The following is a 20,661-nucleotide window of genomic DNA, read 5'->3' as shown; positions in this document are numbered from 1 at the left end:
TGGGATCTCAGTTCCCAGACCAGGGAATGAACCTGGGTTGCAGTGGTGCAAGTGCCAAATCCTAACCACCAGACCAGCAGGGAATTCCTCAAGCATGAATTTAAATAAATTATAACCTAGAATCACACTAAGAATTTAAAGAATACTTTCATGTTGAAACTGAGCTTGAAATACATCTTAATGTCAGACTTTAAGGGGCCTAGAGTCCACCCTTTCTGATATCTGTATCGCTTTTTTTTTTTTTTTTTGCTTTTTCTAGGGCCGCTCCCGCGGCATATGGAGGTTCCCAGGCTAGGGGTCGAATCAGAGCTGTAACCACTGGCCTACACCAGAGACACAGAAACACAGGATCTGAGCTGCATCTGCAACCTACACCACAGTTCACAGCAACGCTGGATCCTTAACCCACTGAGCAAGGCCAGGGACCGACAACCTCATGGTTCCTAGTCGAATTCATTAACCACTGCGCCACGACGGGAACTCCATCTTTATCGATTTTACGACCACACACACACATACAAAATGTGGTACTGTAAGAGAGAACGTATGTTTACTTTGGCTGAGGACCATGATCTTTTTACTAGATCAAATTATTATATATGAAATGAAAGCATCTATGCTCTGGTATGTAAACCAACAATATGAATAAGCCGAATAGTGCCAACTAGTCATTTTACTAGAACTGAGAAGAAATAATTTTTTATTTATACCTTTGAGGTGAGCACCAGAAGCTGATAGACCAAAGGTGGTATTTCTTGAAGATTCAACTTGGAGAACATGCTCAACACTTTTTCCACCACAAATTCCATCTCTTCTGCAGTCAGGGGAACATCCCTGTGGATCCAACATTCCAAAGGTGAGAGCCTGACTTGGGAGATGTTAGAATATTATAACTACCTCTTTTGATATGTCTCTAATGGAAATATTAGAGGCCAATAGCCTTACCTAAAGGGGACCAATACTTGAGCCAGGAAAAGAGAACATCTATTAAGACTCATGTCAGTAGCTGAAAATGTGGTTCACCTCACAATTCCCCAACAAAAGGAAAAACTAGGATAATTCTTCCTCTGAACAAGATCGCTTTATGCTGTTGGCATCATTATTTCTTCAAAAACTGCAACTCTAATTTTATTTCTGCAGTTGCCTCTTACTTTTCTATGGTCTCATCTGCTAAACTCCAGTTCCCATTACAATGCAATTTCCCATTTTGTTATTTTCTTGGAGTATAATCGACAGGAGCAAAGAAAAGAAAAAAGAAAAGCAGAAAAGAAAAATGGAGGAGAAGAACAGAGCAAATCCGTTGCAAAAAGTGAGACACCAGAAACTAAAAGGCAAGATAAGAAAAAAGGAACAGACAACAGGAGTGCTGGGGCAGGAGAGAGGGAAGAGAGAGACAGACTGAGACTCAAGGGGCATTGTAAGGAAGCCCTGTGTCCACCTGAAGTGTGACTTTATTTGCCCTCATTAAATGTTGGCTTATCTTTGGTAAAAATAAAATAAAGGGGACCAATAACCTTACCTAAGCTAAGTTATCTTGGGGAAAAAAAAAAATCACAAAGTTACACTTTAAATAAGAAATTAAGAAAAAAAGAAAGGGAAATTAAAGTAAAAAAGAGTGGAGGGAAATCCTGTAACAGAAAAGAGGTACCAATACTCTTACTCGGGGGAGAGTGGTACTGAGCTTGCTACACTTCAGTTTCTAGAAGGTAAGTTCTCACAGCAGGATATAAAAAGAAAACGGAATGATGATGCTTACTTGAACATGGAGGTGAGCTGGATTACATACTGAAGATCCCATCTGATGAAAGAAAATGACAAAGAAACTTTGTCATTTTTAACTTATTTACATATTATTTTGTAAAATTAGTAAGGAGGAAAAAAATTAGGGCCATTTTAAGTTTGATTCAGTACCACTGGGAAACAAGACCACAGAAATGACACTGAAAACAAGGAAATAACAGCTTTTAACCTGTCAGACTGGCAAAATCAAAGTCTGTTGATATGCAATGCTGGTGATATCTTGGGAAACATTCTACATACTGTTTTAGGGGAAGTACACAAATGCGATGACCCTTTTGGGAAGACAAGTTGACAGTCTTATCAACTACTTATCATCTTTAAAAATGCACATAACCGGAGTTCCCGTTGTGGCGCAGTGGTTAACGAATCCGACTAGGAACCATGAGGTTGCGGGTTCGGTCCCTGCCCTTGCTCAGTGGGTTAACGATCCGGCGTTGCCGCGAGCTGTGGTGTAGGTCACAGACGTGGCTCAGATCTGGCGTGGCTGTGGCTCCGGCGTAGGCCAGCGGCTACAGCTCCAATTAGACCCCTAGGCTGGGAACCTCCATATGCCGCTGGAAGTGGCCCTAGAAAAGGCAAAAAGACCAAAATAAATAAATAAATAAAAATAAAAAATAAAAATAAATAAATAAGAATGCACATAACCATAGACCCACCCAACTTACTATTAGAAATATATCCCATGTACACGCTTATAAAAGGTCACCTAGGAGTTCCTGTCATGGCTCACTGGTTAACAAATCTGACTAGGAACCATGAAGTTGCAGGTTCGATCCCTGGCCTTGCTTAGTGGGTTAAGGATCCGGCGTTGCTGTGAGCTGTGGTGTAGGCCAGTGGCTACAGCTCCAATTAGACCCCTCACCTGGGAATCTCTACTTGCCACGGGTGCAGCCCTAGAAAAGAGAAAGACAAAAAATAAAATAAAAAATAAAGGTCACCTAGATATATAAGTATGGATACATAAAGAGGGTCACTGCAACCCTTTTTTATTATTTCGGCCACACCCAAAGCATGTGGAAGCTCCCAGGCCAGGGACTGTATCCAAGCCACAGCAGTGACAATGCTGGGTCCTGCTGGGTCCTTAACTGCTAGGCCACCAGGGAACTGGAACTCCAGCAATAATTTTTATAACAGCAAAAAACCAAATAACCAAGATTTTTTTTCTTTTCACAACTGCACCTGCAGCATATGGAAGTTCCGGGCCAGGGGTCGAATTGGAGCTGCAGCTATGGCCTATACCTCAGCCACAGCAATACTGGACCTGAGTCACATCTGCAACCTGTGCCAGAGCTTATGGCAATGCTGGATCCTTAATACACTGATCAAGGCCAAAGATCGAACCCATATTCTCACAGGGACAACATCGGGTCCTAAACCCACTGAGCCACAATAGGAATTCCCAAATAACCAAATATTATTTACTGGCAAAAATAAATAATGCAACAACTGGAATTAGCCAAATAATACAACAGAATATATGGAACTATTAAAAAGAATGATGCAAAGTGGTACAGGCTGACATGAACAGTTGTGTTAAATGAAAAATGCAAGGTATATACAATGTTATGAATGGACTCTTTTGTATAATTAAAAATAAATGAGTAGATAAATATACATGTGCTGATACATGCCTAAAATTATTTCTGTAAGAGATCTTATGCAAGGAACCACAAAAGCAGTTACCTCTGGTTTTGATAATCTTGGGTATGCCCTTCTAGTTCTTTTTAACATACTGAAGTGTGATCACGGTATTATATAACTTAGTATTCTTTTTATTTCACTGACTATACATATTTGACAAACCTCAACTTACTTATCTCTATTATTGTATGCTTAAGTTGAGCATTAATTTCTGTGTTGAAATGTTCATGTACAAGAAATTTCTTGTACGATGTAGTCTTTCCTTAGTCTTTGCAGATTCTCATATTTCTGCTTTAAAGATATAATTATCACTTACAAAAAAAGCATAAAAGATAGAAGCATAGTGACTTTCCAGTCTTAGGGACCTTGGGACTCCAAATAATGCTATAAGACTAAATTGCTATGTTAACATAGATAAATAAGTAGACATTATATGTACAGTCTTAGAACAGAAAATACAGTAAATCTCACAAAAACTCATCAAGGATTAAACAGTTTTATAGTGGTACATCGTAAACAAAAAAATGGAATAAAAACTTCAGCAAGGGAGCTCCTGCCATGGCTCAGCAGAAACAAGTCTGACTAGTATCCTTGAGGACGAAGGTTTGATCTCTGGCCTCACTCAATGGATTAAGGATGCAGTGTTGTCGTGAACTTCGGTGTAGGCCACAGACAAGGCTTGGATCCTGCGTTGCTGTAGCTGTGGTGTAGGCCAGCAGCTATAGCTCCGATTCCACCCTAAGCCTGGGAATCTACACATGTCGTGCAGCCCTAAACACACACAAACACACACACACACACACACACACAGAGTTCCCTTCGTGGCTCAGTGGTTAACGAACATGACTAGGATCCATGAGGATGCAGTATGATCCCTGGGCTCACTCACTGGCTTAAGGATACGGTGTTGCCATGAGCTGTGGTGTAGGCCAGCAGCTGTAGCTCTGATTCGACCTCTAGTCTGGGAACTTCCATATGCTGTAAGTTTGGCCCTAAAAAAGCAAAAAAAAAAAAAAGCTTCAATGATATAAATTCCTGAAACAAACTGTAATTCTATTTTTGGTTACTCGTAGTCCTGAGAAAGCTCTACATATTAATGAGAAATACTCACCTGACAGAACAGAGGGTCTTAATCAACTGCTTCTTATAGTCTTCCCCACTTAGTTCACCTAGAAATACAAAATATACTGAGAAATAATTTGATTAAGTAAAGAGAGAAAAAGCCACTAAGATTGAAAGAAAATTACCTTTTCCATAAGCCTTTTCGGTAGCAAGCGCAGTGAGAATGATGGGTAATAGCTCCAAAGATTTTCCATTTGTTAGGTTGCCCTCTTTGATAGCACCAACAAATTCATTGGCTAATTCAACCAATGATGGTCCAGGAAAATTGTGAACCTACAAGTACATGGGATTAAAAAAATGTTAAGTAGAAACTGAAATATTTGATATCTCTTTCCAAGAAATAGTCTTTTGCTTGGTCCTATAAATGGTTCAGGGAATCATTCTGCTCTGGTGTAAACTTTTAATTTTAAAAGTCCTCCACCACTTCCCAGATGTTTTCAAATATATCACCTCTTCAAAGAGATACATGGCCATGATATCAAAACGTAATGTAAACATTGAGGTGGTTTCATTCATCAACTATTTTGTTTTATAACAGTAGTTCTGATTTATAAATAGGAACCATGCTAGGTTAGGCACATTTAAGTTTCCCTCCCTCAACAAATTACAAACACCCCCAAAATCCACCCAACACCAAAAAAGTTTCTGTTTTTCATCTCACCTCCAGCATTAGTATTCCTATAATTTCAGATGAGACTTCTTTCTGCAAATCCCCTGATTCCAATAACCGGATACAACAACTGTATATCTTAAGTCTCCTAAGAGCTCCAGCTTCCTCAGAACAGGGGGAACCTATTGTTTTAAACAGGTGGTACAGAAACAAAGAAAAAGAAAAGGGAAAAGTCTTACAAGGTCGAAGGGCAAGTAGGAAAAACAAGCAGCTTTGTAGTTGAATAGATACAGAATTATCAAATTACTGATAACTATGGTGTTTGGAACAGCAGTATTTAGGAGCTTTGAAAAATATTTTAGACGGAAAACTGAAATACCACCTTTCCTACTTCTACCTATGACATTAATTTTTAAAATAATTTCATAGGTGCAGAAGAAGGAAAACCTAATATATATCTTACAGCTTTTCTGGGATCCAATAACCCAAAGCAAGTGCTTTTTTTTAACATATTTCGAAACATCATCACCGAGTGATGCCAGCAGGAATGGGAGTCATAAAGACCTCAGAAAATGCTCTCCTCCATAAAAAAAAGAACACTGAAAAGAATAGTGAAAACAAACTTGGAAATTAACCAAAGACTTGCAGTAATCCAGGAAGAGTTTACTTAAGATAAACAGCTGAATCTCAGAAAGAACAACAAGCTTTGTGGTGTTTTAACATGTCCTATTCCCCTTCCTACCCCACCCCTACCAACCCAGCAGTCTTTAAAACCAACAGTTCACACTCATGGTAAAAGCCATCAGCCTGGCAGATTACGACTGGAGCTCCGCCAAAGCCCAATTCCCGGATAAATGTCTAGCTATCCTCTAGAAATTTTCACAAGCAAAGCTTGTCTTTATGTGATGTAACTTAGCTACAATTAGCCTTTTACCAGGGACCTCTGTCTGGATGAGTTGCAACTGATTCCTATTTCAGCTACCTTGACAGCAATGACAGTTGGGTAAGCAACAAGGTGACCAAAAAATTTAAGGAAACCGTGAAGAATATGTGCATAAGAACTCTGAAATAATCTATCATACTCTTGGGAATCTAGAAAGCCATACAAACACTCAGGGCTGTGCACGAGGACAAGGCTGTGTGTGTGGCTGGGCAACACCCGAGAGGATGCTCTCTCACCTCTCACCTCTGGCTGACTTTTAGGCTCTGCACAGCAGAGAGGCTAAGGAGGAGTCATGAAGTACCTGCCTGAGAATTGAAGATGTGCCCCTGACAGGCAAGGGCCCCTTAGCAAAGGCTAGGAAACTCACTGGTTCCAGGCATTAAAGGATATCTCTGAGGAGTTCCCGTCGTGGCGCAGTGGTTAATGAATCCGACTAGGAACCATGAGGTTGCGGGTTCGGTCCCTGCCCTTGCTCAGTGGGTTAACGATCCGGTGTTGCCGTGAGCTGTGGTGTAGGTTGCAGACGCAGCTCGGATCCCGCGTTGCTGTGGCTCTGGCGTAGGCCGGTGGCTACAGCTCCGATTCAACGCCTAGCCTGGGAACCTCCATATGCCACGGGAGCGGCCCAAGAAATAGCAACAACAACAACAACAACAACAACAACAACAACAACAACAACAACAACAACAACAAAAAAAAAGGATATCTCTGCCAAATCATTAGCTGACCACAAAGCTAACCAAGAAGAAATCTCAGTGGACACACAGAACATTGCCCCTACATAACAAACAATACGTATTTTACAAAATTAGTTCAGAAGAGCCATCAAAACAAAAGGAACACCAGAACAGCAAAAACAGATCTGGGGGAGGAAAACTGTATCTGCTTTCCAGAATTTCCACAAAACAGTATTTAAAATGTCCAGTTTTCAATGAAAACAAAAAATAAGACACACAGGGAAACAAGAGCATGGCTTATACACAGGAAAAAAAAAGAACCAACAGAAACTGTCTTTGAAAGCCCAGATATTACATTTACTAGACAAAGATTTGAAATCAGCTATTTAAAATATGTTCAAAGAACAAAAGGAAACCATGTTTAAAGAACTAAAGGAAAACATAAGAATGGTGTCTCACCGGAGTCCTTGCTGTAGCACAATGGAAACAAATCCAACTAGTATCCATGAGGATGCATGTGGATTCAATCCCTGGCCTTGCCCAGTGTCTTAAGGATCTGTGTTGCTGTGAGCTATGGTTAGCTCAGATTCCGTGTTGCTGTGGCTGTGGTGCAGGCCAGCAGCTGTAGCTCCAATTTGACCCCTAGCCTGGGAACTTCCATATGCTGCAGGTGGTGCCCTAAAAAGCAGGGGGGGGGGGAAGGATGGTGTCTCACCAAGTAGAGAATATTAATATAAAGATATAAAGAGATGGAAATTATAAAAAAGAACCAAGTAAAAATTCTGGAATTAAAAAGTACAACAACTGAAATGAAAAATCCACTGTAAGTGCTCAATAGGAGATCAGACCTGGTAGAAGGAAGAATCCAAGAACTTGAAGATAGAACAATTGATATTATCCAGTCTGAGGGGAAAAATGAAAAAGGAAAAAAGCGAACAGAGTTTCAGAGACCTTCAGGATACTATCATGAGTACCAACATAGATGTAATTAAAGTCCCAGAAGGAGAGGAAAGACAGAAAGGAGAAGAAAAGGAGAAGGAATGGCCAAAAACTTCCCAACGTTAATGAGAACACTAATCTACACATTCAAGAAGCTCAATGAACTTCAAGCAGGATAAACCCAAGAGATTCACACTTAAGCATACCATTGCAAAGTACCAAAATCAAAGACATCTCATCATTAAGAAAAAACAAAAAAAACACTACATGTGAAAAACCCACAGTTAACAGCATACTCAATGAGTAAAGACTGAAAGCCTTTCCATAAGACCAGGAAAAATACAAGGATGCCCACATCTGCCACTTTATTCAAACATAATACTGGAAGTACTAGACAGGGCAATTGTGTTTAGTGCCACTGAACTATACACTTAAAAAAAGCCTAAGACAAAAAGACAACTTTGAAAGCAACATGAGGAAAGTAACACACCTGTACCCAATAGGATTAACAGCTGATTTCTCACTAAAAACATCACTGAGGAACAGGAGGAACTGGGATAACATAGTTGACATGCTAAAAGAGTGTCAACCAAGAACTCTACATAAATAAGAGAATTTGCTGCTAGAAGACCTGCCCTAAAGGGAGTCTTTCAGGTTGGAATGAAAGGAAACCAAACAGTACCTTAAATCCACATGAAATGGAGAACAACACTAAAGGTAACTACATAGGAAAATATAAAAGTCAGTGTAAATGTACTTATTTTTGGCCACACCCATGACATGCAGAGGTTCCTGGGACAGGAACTGAACCTGTGCCACAGCAGCAGCCCAAGCCACAGCAGTGACAATGCTGGGTCCTTAACCCACTGAGCCACCAGGGAACTTCCATGCTTTTCATTTGTGATTATTTTTTCTCCTAGCTGATTTTAATAAGACACCGCCTAAAGCGAAAACTATAAATTTGTGTTGATGGAAACAAATGTGTAAAGATGTAATTTGTATGACAATAATAGCACAAAGGAGGAAGATGGAGAATGAAGTAGAGCAAAGTTTTCTAACTATTAAATCTAAGTTGGTATTAATCTGAACTAGATTGTTATAAATTAGCACATCAGTTGTAATCACCAAGGCAAGCACTGATAACTCAAAATATAGTACAAAAGGTGACAAAAGAATTAAGTTCACTAGAAAATATCTACTTAACACATAATATATAAGGCAGTAACAGAAGAACAAAAAGACACAACATAAAGAAAACAAACAGCAAAAGAGCAGATGTAAATCCTACCTTATCAGCAATTACAGTAAATGTAAAGGGATTAGACACTCCAATCAAAAGGCAAAGATTGGGGGTGAAACAGATTTCTTAAAATCCAATTATGCCCTCAACCAGAGACACAATTTAGATTCAAAATCACAAATAGTTTGAAAATTAAAGGATGGGAAAAAACATACCATGGAAATAGTAATCAAAGAAACCTGATGTAGCTATACAATATCAGGGAAAAAAAGACCTTAAAGGGAATAAAGGGGCACTTTATAATAATAAATGAATTAAAACATAACAATTATAAACATATAAGCACCTAATAAAAGCAATCCAAAATACACAAAGCAACAAATGATAAAACTGAAAGAATAGAAAATTCAACAATTGGAGACTTCAACATCACACTTTCAATAATCAATAGAATAATTAGAAGATCAACAAGGGGAGTTCCTGTCATGGCACAGCAGAAATGAATGCAACTAGGAACCATGAAATTATGGGTTGGATCCCTGGCCTCATTCAGTGGGTTAAGAAGCCGACGTTTCGGTGAGCTGTGGTGTAGGTCACAGATGCAGCTTGGACCCTGAGTTGCTGTGGCTGTGGTATAGACTAGCAGGGGTCTATTTGTAGCTCCCATTAGACCCCTGGCCTGGGAACCTTCATATGCCACGGGTGTGGCCCTAAAAAGCAAAACAAAACAAAAAACAAACAAACAAAAAGGAAGATCAACAAGTAAGGAGCTCCCAATGTGGTACAGTTGGTTAATGGTCCAGTTTGTCTCTGCAGTGTAGGTCAAAGCTGTGGCTTGGATTTGATCACTGGCCCAGGAACTTGCAGGTGCCACAAGTGCAAAGGAAAAAGAAAAAAGAAAAAAAAAAAAAAGATCAACAAGGAAATAGACCCAAACAACATATTAGATCTAACACAGCTACACAGAACACTATACACAACAAAAGCAGAAGACACATTCAAGTGCACAGGGAGCATTCTCCAGGATTAAACCACACATTAGGCCATAAAAAAATTCTCAATAAATTTAAAAGGACTGTAATCATATACCATTTATGTTCTGTGACCACAGTAAAATGAAACTAGAAATCAATAACAGAGGAAATCTGGAAAATTCACAAATATATGGAAATTAACATAATTTTAAATACCAGTGGGTCAAAGAAGAAAACACAGGGAAATGAGAAAAATACCTTGAGATAAATGAAAACAACACATTCCAAAAGTTATCCAATACAGTGACAGCAGTGCTTAAAAGAAAACCTATAGATGCAAATGCCTATATTAAAAAAGGTCTCAAATCAATAACCCAATCACCCACTGTAAGAAATTGTAAAAAGAACTAAATTCAAAGCAAATGAAAAGAATATCAAAGTAAAATCAGACATAAATGAAATAGTGAATACAAGAATAGAGAAAAATAAGGAAACTAAATATTTTTCTTTGAAAAGATCAACGAAATTGAAAAATCCTTAGACTGAAAAAGGGGAGAAGAATCAAATTACTAAAATCAGGAACCAAAGAGGAGCATTACTACCAATGTTACAGAAATAAAAAGAATAAAGGAATACAATGAACAACTGTATACCAATAAATTAGATAACTTGTATGAAATGGATAAATCCCTAGAAAGAAACAAACTATCCAAATTCACTCAAAAAGATAACAGCAAATCTCAACAGATTTATAGATAAAGAGACTAAATTAGCAAACAAAACTTTTCCACAAAGAAGGCCCAGAACCAGATAGCTTCACTGGGGAATTCACCAAACATTTAAAGAATTAACAGACTCTTCCCCCCCAAAAAAAAACAGAAGGGGAGGGAATACTTTCCAACTTATTCTACGAGGCCAATATTATCTTTATATCAAAACCATAAAAGAGCATCCTAAGAAAACCATGGACCAATATCCTTGTGACTACAGATGCAAAAACCTTCAGCAAAATACTAGCCAACTGAATCCAGCAACATATAAGAATTATACCCTATGACAAAGTGGACTTAACCCAAGACTACAAGATTGGTTCATGTATGAAAATCAATGTAATATACCACATAAATAAAATAAAGGATAAAAACCACACGATCATGTCAGCAGACACAGAAAAAGCATTTGAAAATTCCAATACACTTTCATGTTAAAAAACACTCAACAAACTAGGAATAGAGGGACTTCCTTAACCTGATAAAGGGCATCCATGAAAACCCCGCAGCTAGTATCATACTCAATAATAAATAATTGATTTTTGCCTAAGATCAGGAACAAGACAAGGATGCTCACTGTCACCGTTTCTATTCAATGATGTACTGAAGGTTCCAATCAGGGTAATTAGGTAAGAAAAAGAAATAGGAGTTCCCGTCGTGGTGCAGTGGTTAACGAATCCGACTAGGAACCATGAGGTTGCCGGTTCGGTCCCTGCCCTTGCTCAGTGGGTTAACGATCCGGCGTTGCCGTGAGCTGTGGTGTAGGTTGCAGACGCGGCTCGGATCCCGTGTTGCTGTGGCTCTGGCGTAGGCCGGTGGCTACAGCTCCGATTCAACCCCTAGCCTGGGAACCTCCATATGCCACGGGAGCGGCCCAAGAAATAGCAACAACAACAACAACAAAAAAAAAAAAAAAAAAAAAAAATACTAGAATGTTGCAACTAGCAAGACGTTAATTTCCAAAATATACAAACAGATCACAGAACTCAATAACAAAAAAAAAAAACAACCCAATTAAAAAAAAAAAAGAAAAAGAAAAAGAAATAAAAGGCATCTAAACAGAAAAAAAAGTAAAATTATATCTATTCACAGATGACATAATCTTGCTTATAGGTAATACTCCCCAAAAATATATTTTTTTTGGTCTTTTTAGGGCCTCACCCGAGGCATATGAAAGTTCCCAGGCTAGGGGCCAAATCGGAGCTGCAGCTGCTGGCCTACACCACAGCTCACAGCAATGTTGGATCCTTAACCCACTGAGAGAGGCCAGGGATCGAACCTGCATCCTCTCATGGACACTAGCTGAATTCGTTATCCTAAACCATGATGGGAACTCCAAGAAAATATTTTAAGTAGGTGAATTGTATGTCAATTATATCTGAATTTCAAAAATTGTGCACTTTAAAGGGGTGAATTTTTTAGTATGTGTATTATCCAAGATACAGAAACAAATATGCCCCACTGGGAATTAAGAATCCCTATATAAATCATCTACGATACTCCATTTCATTAAAACCCAGAGCTCCCTAGGCTCTTGCTAAGCACAGATTAAGTATTAAACTATTTTCTTCTCCACAATTTTAAAAGCACAAGTAAACCAAGGCAGATTTTAGAAATGCATCCTTTACAGGCTCCAAAACCAGCAATACAATCTCAAGTAGCCACTTCAATCCCCTTCAGCAAAATTATTTAAGTCCACAAGACCAGCGGTTGATTGCTGCCTTAGCTGATTCTGTAAAATCCCCCAAAGAGAAAAGTCTCAGTGGGGCTTCAAACAGTAAGAAAGGCAGCAATGGGGGCCATGAGTTAACAAATACACCAATGACCCCAGAGAGACAGAAGTGGTGTTACTATTACCTTTGAAGATGGCTCTCAGGAGGGCTCCAGCAGCTCTTCCTTTCACGGCCTGATTCTGTAGGAGATTAGCCAGCTGCAAACAAGGAAAGAAAAAGCTCCAGGCCCAGGTAACAATTTCCCCAACCAAACAACCTTAACCCCCAATGTAAAAACCCCTCAACTGTCGGGTTCCCATCCTTCGGAGACTCGAGGTATCACAAATAACATGTTTATTTACATGCAGCAGGGTAGATCTTAATATGAGGTTGGCCTGTCAAGACTAAAATGTCTCCACACATTCATTCTGCAAATATTTATTAAGTATTTAATCACCACTAAGTATCGAGCTATGTTTCGGGGGATACACATTCACTCAACAAATACTCTTGGAACATGTTCTTCTTCCTAGGCATTAGGGACACAAGATGGACATGATCATTTGACTCAGTTTACAGTAGAGCAGGAGGAAAAATGATGCAGAAAAACCATTTCTGTAAAGGAAACGAACGGCCAGGATAGACGGTAACTGAGGAGGGAAGCGAACTCCAGACAGCGTAGTGAGGGAGAGAGTGTCCCTGAGGTAGATGACATCTCCAGAGACGTGGAGGATGAGAAACAGCCAGTTATGCCAAGAGGGGAAAGGAGGGCCTTTCAGATAAAAGTCTCATTATGTGATGTTCAAAGAGTCCCAGATTTAACCAATGGAAGCCCCCACCCCCACCCCAGCTCCCCCTTCCCAGGTGTAGGGTATCAGCGCTATACTTCATAGCAAGCATCTGGAAGTTTTCCCTAGTATGTACATTTCCTTACATACTATACATGCTCTAAAGCAACTTACATAGTATTGGGACGCTACCTTTTACCTCTGATGTTGAAAGGTTTGGTAGAAGTCTCCTCTGAAACTATACCTACCTGGGCCTGGTGTTTTTGTGTAAATTGCTTGATAATTCTTCTTTTCTTCTATGGAAATTGATCTGGTTAAGCTTTCCATCTCAAACTGAGTCAATTTTATTAAGCTGTACATTCCTAAGAACCACTTTCTCTAGATTCTCAAATTTATATCTCTATATATTAGACACTTGCAGAGTAGAAGTCTCTTAGTATTTTTTGAGATTTCTCTATGTATTAACAGTTACTTCCTCCTTGTCTTTTTTTTTTTTTTTTTTGGCCACCCTCAGCATATGAAGTTCCTGGGCCAGAGATCAAGCCCACACCACAGCAGTGTTAACACTGGATCCTTAACCCACTGAGCCACCAGGGAACTCCTGTCATTTCTTATTTAGAATATTTGTGTTTACTCCACTGTCTTCCTATTTTTTCAAAGAACCATGATTCTGATGCATTAATTTGATCTACTGGTTTTCTGTTCTCCACTTTAGTAACTTCCCCTTTTATATTAGCAGTCCTTTTTAGATTCTTCCATTCTCTCTAAATCCTTGAATGTAAATTTTCCCATTGCTGAATATGTCAGTCTTCATCATGGTCTTCCTTACTGTTTTATAATTTTTTATTCTAAGAAAAATTATGGACATTTTATCAAATGCATTGAATGTACATTTTGCTGGAATGCTTATCAAATTTGCAAGGATATAAAAAGATGATTAACACAACGGTCAACAGAATCAGGACAGAAAAGAAGGATCTTGATGGAGTGAAATGAAATTAATCTAAAAAGATAAATAACAGACTTAAAGAAAAAATTTTAATGTGGGGAGATCCTGTCGTGGCTCAGCGGTAACGAACCTGACTAGTATCCATGAGGATGCAGGTTTGATCCCAGGCCTCACGCAGTGGGTTAAGTAAGGATCTGGCATTGCCGTGAGCTGTGGCATCGGTCGCACAAGTGGCTCAGATCCCGTGTTGCTGTGGCTGTGATGTAGGCCGGCGGCAGCTATGATTTGCCCCCTAGCCTGGGAACTTCCATATGCTGCGGGTATAGCTCTAAAAAAGAATAAATAAAATAAATAAAAATTTTAATGGGGGTTCTAAAAACTAATTATAGTCAGAGATGAAGGAAATTTAGCCCATGTGCAAAAATGACTTAGGGTTTTTAGTTGTTTTTAAGAGCAATGAAACAAAAATATGACATTGCTGCCAAAAAGTTGATTCTGCATTAATAGAAGATTGAAGGAAATATCAGTACCCCTCTACTCCCATGCAGAACACACATGAGCACTGTGTTCACTCTGAGGTATAAAACTTTTAAAGGAAATGTTAACAAAACAGAAAATGTTGAGGACTGTGTTGATATGGGCAAAGAAACTTAAAACCAGAAAGAGCTGAAGGAACTTTCCTAACATTTATTCAGTGTCTACTGGATGCCCACTGAATCTATTAGATATCAGATGCATACATTATCTCATTTCATCCTCACGAAAGCCAAGATAGGATTTTTTTTTTTGTGATGAGCATCAATCAGAGAAGTAATTTATAGCATCTATCATTGATTTTGTCCTGGTTCTTATTTGTGCTTATTTTATACTGTAATGGTAAAGTCTTCTCAAATTCCTTTAGGAAGCAGGTAAAATATAAATTCTAAATAAATACATAAATTGAAAGCTGGTTTCAAATTTTAAATTGTCTATAGGATGATCTGACCTGCAATTCATGCAATGGCTGTTTCAAAAAATGTCACAAAAGCAGTTTCTGGATAATTTCAAAGAAAAGAAAAATCAGAGCACATCCCTACATCAATTACCAATTAGTGTCAGATAACAAATATTAAGATACACCTAACTTCAATGATCACAAAACTAGCATATAAAAATTTCCTTAAAAACAACACTCAAGGAGTTCCCACTGTGGCTCAGTGGTTAACGAATCCGACTAGGAACCAGGAGGTTGCAGGTTCAAGCCCTGGCCTTGCTCGGTGGGTTAAGAATCTAGCGTTGCCATGAGCTGTGGTGTACGTCGCAGACGCAGCTCGGATCCTGCATTGCTGTGGCTCTGGTGTAGGCCGGCGGCTATGGCTCTGATTGGACCCCTAGGCTGGGAACCTCCATATGCCACAGGAGCGGCCCAAGAAATGGCAAAAAAGACAAAAAAACAAAAACACTCAAGGTCTTAACCTGTCTATACATACATATTTATGTTTAAAATTAATCTTGAGGGATTATTTTCCATGTTAGGAATCTGAATAAGCTGAAATCAGTTATGAAGAAAAGAATATTATCAAGAGAGTAGGATTAGAAAGAATAAACAGCCTAACATGTAGGTAATTATTGTCCCATTTTATAATCCTATATAGTGAAGACACACCATGGATTGGTTTTTGCTTTTATAATAATATCAAAATATTTTACTGCTTAAGAATTTAGCTTCTCTAAGGAAAGACATAAAGAAACATCAGAAGTTCTCTTCATGGCTCAGAGTAACGAACCAGATGAGTATCCATGAGGATGTGGGTTTGATCCCTGGCCTTGCTCAGTGGGTTAAAAGATCTGGCATCGTTGTGAGCTAGCTGTGTGTGGTGTAGGTCGCAGATGTGGCTCAGATCCTAAGTTGCCAGGCTATAGCTATGGCTGTGGTGTAGGCTGGCAGCTACAGTTCTGATTCAACCCCTAGCCTGGGAACCTCCAGATGCAACGGTAGAGGTCCTTAAAAAAAAAGAAGCCCTAAAAAAAAAAAAAAAAAAGACAAGAAGCATCAACGGGCAAATCTAACATCTCCCATCAATAACTACAGGCTGGATATTATCTTCAAATAGGATTGTTCTAAGTATATACATAATTTCCTAGTTCTTTATATATATATGTGTATGTATGCGTGTGTGTATATATATAGTATAAATATATACATTTCTCCTCCTCTTCCCATTTCCTTATATCTGTGAGTTGTTATCAAATAAATCCTTGTCTCCTAAGGAGAGTATGGGGTAGACGAAATGACAGAATTAATTTTTCTAACATGTCCCTTGAATTTGTCATCATGCTTGACATTTGCTTTTGGCAGAACATGGTCCTAATACTCACATCATCTTCTCTCAGGGTTTGAAGAAACGCCTGCAGTCTGTCTGCTGTTTTTTCTGTTGCTAGAGATAAAATTTTCTGGTCCATTGTTGCTCACCTCAAGGAACTGTAAGGGGGAAATGTCAGAGCTAGATGAAACTTCCAGAAGCAAAGAGTTTGATTTTTTCCCTCCTCTACCTGCTGAGTATCTGATACATATTACAATGTATGCAGTGGGTGTTCAATAGGCTAAGGACTGCCTTAACCGAATCAAAATAATCTTGACAATTTCCTGGAATTTCCTTATTAGAAAGCTGTGTTGTAAGCAAGTGGTTTCATAACTTTTGCCCACATTTTTATCCAATTTTTTTTTTTTTTTTTTTTTTTTTTTGTCTTTTTTGCTATTTCTTGGGCCGCTCCCGCGGCATATGAAGGTTCCCAGGCTAGGGGTCTAATCCGAGCTGTAGCCACCGGCCTACGCCAGAGCCACAGCAACGCGGGATCCGAGCCGCGTCTGCAACCTACACCACAGCTCACGGCAACACCGGATCGTTAACCCACTGAGCAAGGCCAGGGACCGAACCCGAAACCTCATGGTTCCTAGTCGGATTCGTTAACCACTGCGCCACGAAGGGAACTCCTTATCCAATTTTTTTAGCATCTACTTAGCATCCTGCCTAGAACAAATCTGTCATTTAACAGTACAGCAAACATATAACAAATTATTATCAACATATAATAAGATTATAACATAATAAAGGAATATTTGACAAATAAACAGCACTGTAAATGCATTTATAACAAGTAAATGATATAAAAACAAACGAGAATTTAACAAGGCCAAGAAATAAATCAAGAAGGCTTCTCAGCAGAGGAAAGCTTGAACTGGAACTTAAAGATTACGTTCAGAAAGTCAAGATAACCAAATGGTATACATTATTGGGAAGGAGCATACCATGGAGAAAGACATCCAGAAGTGAATTTGAAAAACTTACTTAGGGAAAATGAGTAAACTGAAGTACAGCAGTCAAGGAGGGGATTAGTGAGTAGGAAATCTGGAAAGAAAGGCTGAGAATAAACTGTACAAGAACTTAAACGTCAGTTTAAGGAATTTAAGATTTTATTCTGTAAGTAACAGATAATAGCGAAAGTTTTTGGAGTAAAAAAGAATCTGACAAGATTAAAAGGATATTTGAGGAAAGTGAATACGGTATCAATGTGCAGATTAAAGTAGGGAAGGTGTTGGAGCTCCCGTCGTGGCTCAGCAGGTAATGAATCTGACTAGCATCCATGAGGACCCAGGTTTGATCGCTGGCCTTGCTCAGTGGGTTAAGGATCCAGCGTTGCCTTGAGCTGTGGTGTAGGTCGCAGATGCAGCTTGGGTCTGGCGTGGCTGTGGCTGTGGCGTAGGCCGGCAGCTGCAGCTCTGATTCAACCCCTAGCCTGGGAACTTCCATATGCTGCGGGTATGGCCCTAAAAGGCAAAAATAAAATAAAATAAAAAAAGTAGGCAAGATGTAAGGAGGAAGAGCAGAGGCTCAGAGGTTACTGGGGGCAATCTGAGTGTAGTGACAAAGGCCTGTGTTAGGGTGCAACCCTGCGGAGTGGAAAGGAAAAGGTGACAGGGAAGCACATTAGGTGGATAGGACTTAGTGAGTAGCTATGGAAGTATTATGGGAAGGGAGAAAAGCAGCCTGGAGGAAAGAAAACCTGCTCCTCCTCTATTTCCTCCTGTTTCCCATCTCTATAAATTGCACCATCAATCCACTCAGCTGCTGAAACCAGAAACCTGGGCAACATTCTTAACCACTTCACCTTCATCCCCTACACCCACTAACAAACCTTGTCAAATATTACCCCCAAACATCTCTCAAGGTCACTTCTTTCTGAGACCCACTACTACCACATCACTCCAAAGCCACCAACATCTCGCACCTGAACTACTGCACAGCTTCCTCTCTTGTCCCCCACACAGCAGCTAAAACGTTTTTGAAACACAAATCAGATTACGTGCCATATCCTCCCTTCTCCATTTTCATCCCCATCTTGAAACTTGTCACTGGGAGTTCCTGTTGTGGCGCAGCAGAAACAAATCCGACTACAAACCATGTGGCTGCGGGTTCGATCCCTGGCCTCGCTCAGTGGGTTAAGGATACAGTGGGTTAAGGATACGGTGTTGCTGTGAGCTGTCATGTAGGTTAAAGATAAGGCTCAGATCCTGTGCTGCTATGGCTGTGGTGTAGGCCTGCAGCTACAGCTCTGATTAGACCCCTAGCCTGGGAACCTCCATATGTGGCGGGTGTAGCCCTAAAAAGCAAAAAACAAACAAACAAAACAACCCCAAAACTCTTCAGTGGCTTTCCACTGCTGTCCTATCAGTTCAAAATCCTGAAGTCAGGATAAAAAAGTCTGGTTCGTGACTAACCCCCCACTCATCACTCTATACTCCAGCACACTCAATTACTTTCAGTCCTTCAAACCCTCAACTTCATTCTGCCACAGACCCTTACATATGATTTTCTAACTGGAACTTCCATAAATACACCTCCTTTCATCCCTTGCTCACCAATCTTTTATTGTCAATTCCTACAAATCCGTCAGATCTCAGCTCAATCTACACATCCTTAGAAGCTCAGTCGAGGTTAAACGCTCCCCTTCTACATCCTTTCAAGGCAACTGGAACGGCTCTTTCCAAAACCACACTTTTAACATTATATTATTATTAGATTAAGAATTATTAGATTAAGAATTCTATCTCCCACACTACTACAAACTCCAGGAGGGCGAGGGCGGGGTGGGTTGGAGGGGCTTGTCTGGTTTTATCACTGACCCTCCAGTACTTAGCCTAGCTCATAATAGGGAGTCCAATAAGTATTTGCTGAACAAATGAACTATCGAACCACCACAACAGGCAAGACCCTGTTTACACTTTACATGCATTACTTTGATCCTCACCCCTACTCTATGAGGTTGGTGTTATTACCCCCAATTAGATAAAGATCTTTTGGGATTCAGAAAGTCTGAGAAACTTCCCTACGGTTAGAAGGCTAGTAAGTGGCAGAGATACAACTGAAACCTAAGTCTGTCTAGCTCTAGACCCCACATCCCATCCTTTCACCTATTACCTCCTGTTAGGGCCTGGGTGGTCCTAAAAGATGCAGAAAAGGCCTCCCGACCAAAAGAGACGCCTAGCCCTAAGGGGAATATGCTAAACTCCTCATATTTCAGCAGATACCTCTCTAAATTCGCCCTAAAACCGGAGACAGACAGGTGGCTGTGAAGCCCCTGTGCGTACAGCAGATTCCTTATCAAGGAGCCCCCAAAGGGAAACTGCCCGGAGAGCAAGAAGGAAACACAAATAACGAAAAAACACGAGGCAGCCAGCGAAGTGGGCTGGGACCGAACCACAAAGGTGACACGGGGTTAAGAGAAATTTCTCAGACGCAGGGCAGAACCCCGACGGAGAGGAAGACTTTAACGGGAAGGCCGTGAGTGCACGGCGCCTGGGAGCAGGGAGCCGCGAAAGCCCCGGGGCACGCGGGGACAGCGGGGCACGGCGACCCTCCCAGGTCCGGGAAAACGCCAGAACGCCACCGCGGAAGGGGCGCCCTCCCAGACCCGCTCCCTCCCGGGGCTGAGTCCCACCGCCTCTGCAGCGCGCGAAGCCCCTCTGTACCCTCACCTCAGCTTGCCCGCCGCCACGAACTTCCAAAAAAGCCCGCTCAACTAGCCGCCTCCACACTTCCGTTACCCGGAGCAACGGGTCCCGCCCCCCCACCACTCACTTCCGCCGCCCGGGAACCCACGGGTGGGGCGTACCATTAAGGCAGACGGAGAGGGGGGAACTGCTGGAGTCCTTGGATGTGCCCACTCACAGTGGGGGGGCGCAGCCTGTGAACTTGAAACTGGGACTGCAGAGTGAGTGTGTGCAATGGGACTTGGACGTAGACACCGCGGTGTCTTCACCAGTTAAGCCCTGTGGACTGTTGAGGAAAGGGTCAGTAAGGAAGATGAATCAAGTGATGTCTTTGCACTGGAAGTGCCTGGAAGGCAGAGGAGCGTGCCTTACTCCTGTGCCAGTGGAGGTGCCAGTAACCCCTGTAAAGAGAAAAAAAATGTTGCCTGCCACTACAGTTCTACCAGATCAAGTCATAAGCCACTG

General features: G+C 40.6%; 1 protein-coding gene across 1 annotated transcript in view; it reads right to left on the bottom strand.

The window, feature by feature from the left end:
• Positions 1-20,273, bottom strand: part of FANCI (Fanconi anemia complementation group I) — a 78,969-nt gene extending 58,696 nt beyond the window's left edge. The window contains exons 1-8 of the mRNA XM_001926870.6: positions 20,182-20,273; positions 16,524-16,626; positions 12,574-12,646; positions 5,225-5,355; positions 4,689-4,836; positions 4,553-4,610; positions 1,757-1,798; positions 711-834 (exon numbers count right to left, since the gene is read on the bottom strand). Coding sequence (XP_001926905.3) covers positions 711-834; positions 1,757-1,798; positions 4,553-4,610; positions 4,689-4,836; positions 5,225-5,355; positions 12,574-12,646; positions 16,524-16,607 — 660 coding nt within the window. The 5' untranslated portion in view covers positions 16,608-16,626; positions 20,182-20,273. The remainder of the gene's footprint in view (positions 1-710; positions 835-1,756; positions 1,799-4,552; positions 4,611-4,688; positions 4,837-5,224; positions 5,356-12,573; positions 12,647-16,523; positions 16,627-20,181) is intronic.

The sequence above is a fragment of the Sus scrofa genome, chromosome 7 (genome assembly GCF_000003025.6).
Source record: "Sus scrofa isolate TJ Tabasco breed Duroc chromosome 7, Sscrofa11.1, whole genome shotgun sequence".
In the NCBI taxonomy this organism is placed as follows: domain Eukaryota; kingdom Metazoa; phylum Chordata; class Mammalia; order Artiodactyla; family Suidae; genus Sus; species Sus scrofa.
The sequence above is the reverse complement of the archived record's forward strand: the minus strand, read 5'-3'. Positions and strand labels throughout refer to the sequence as shown.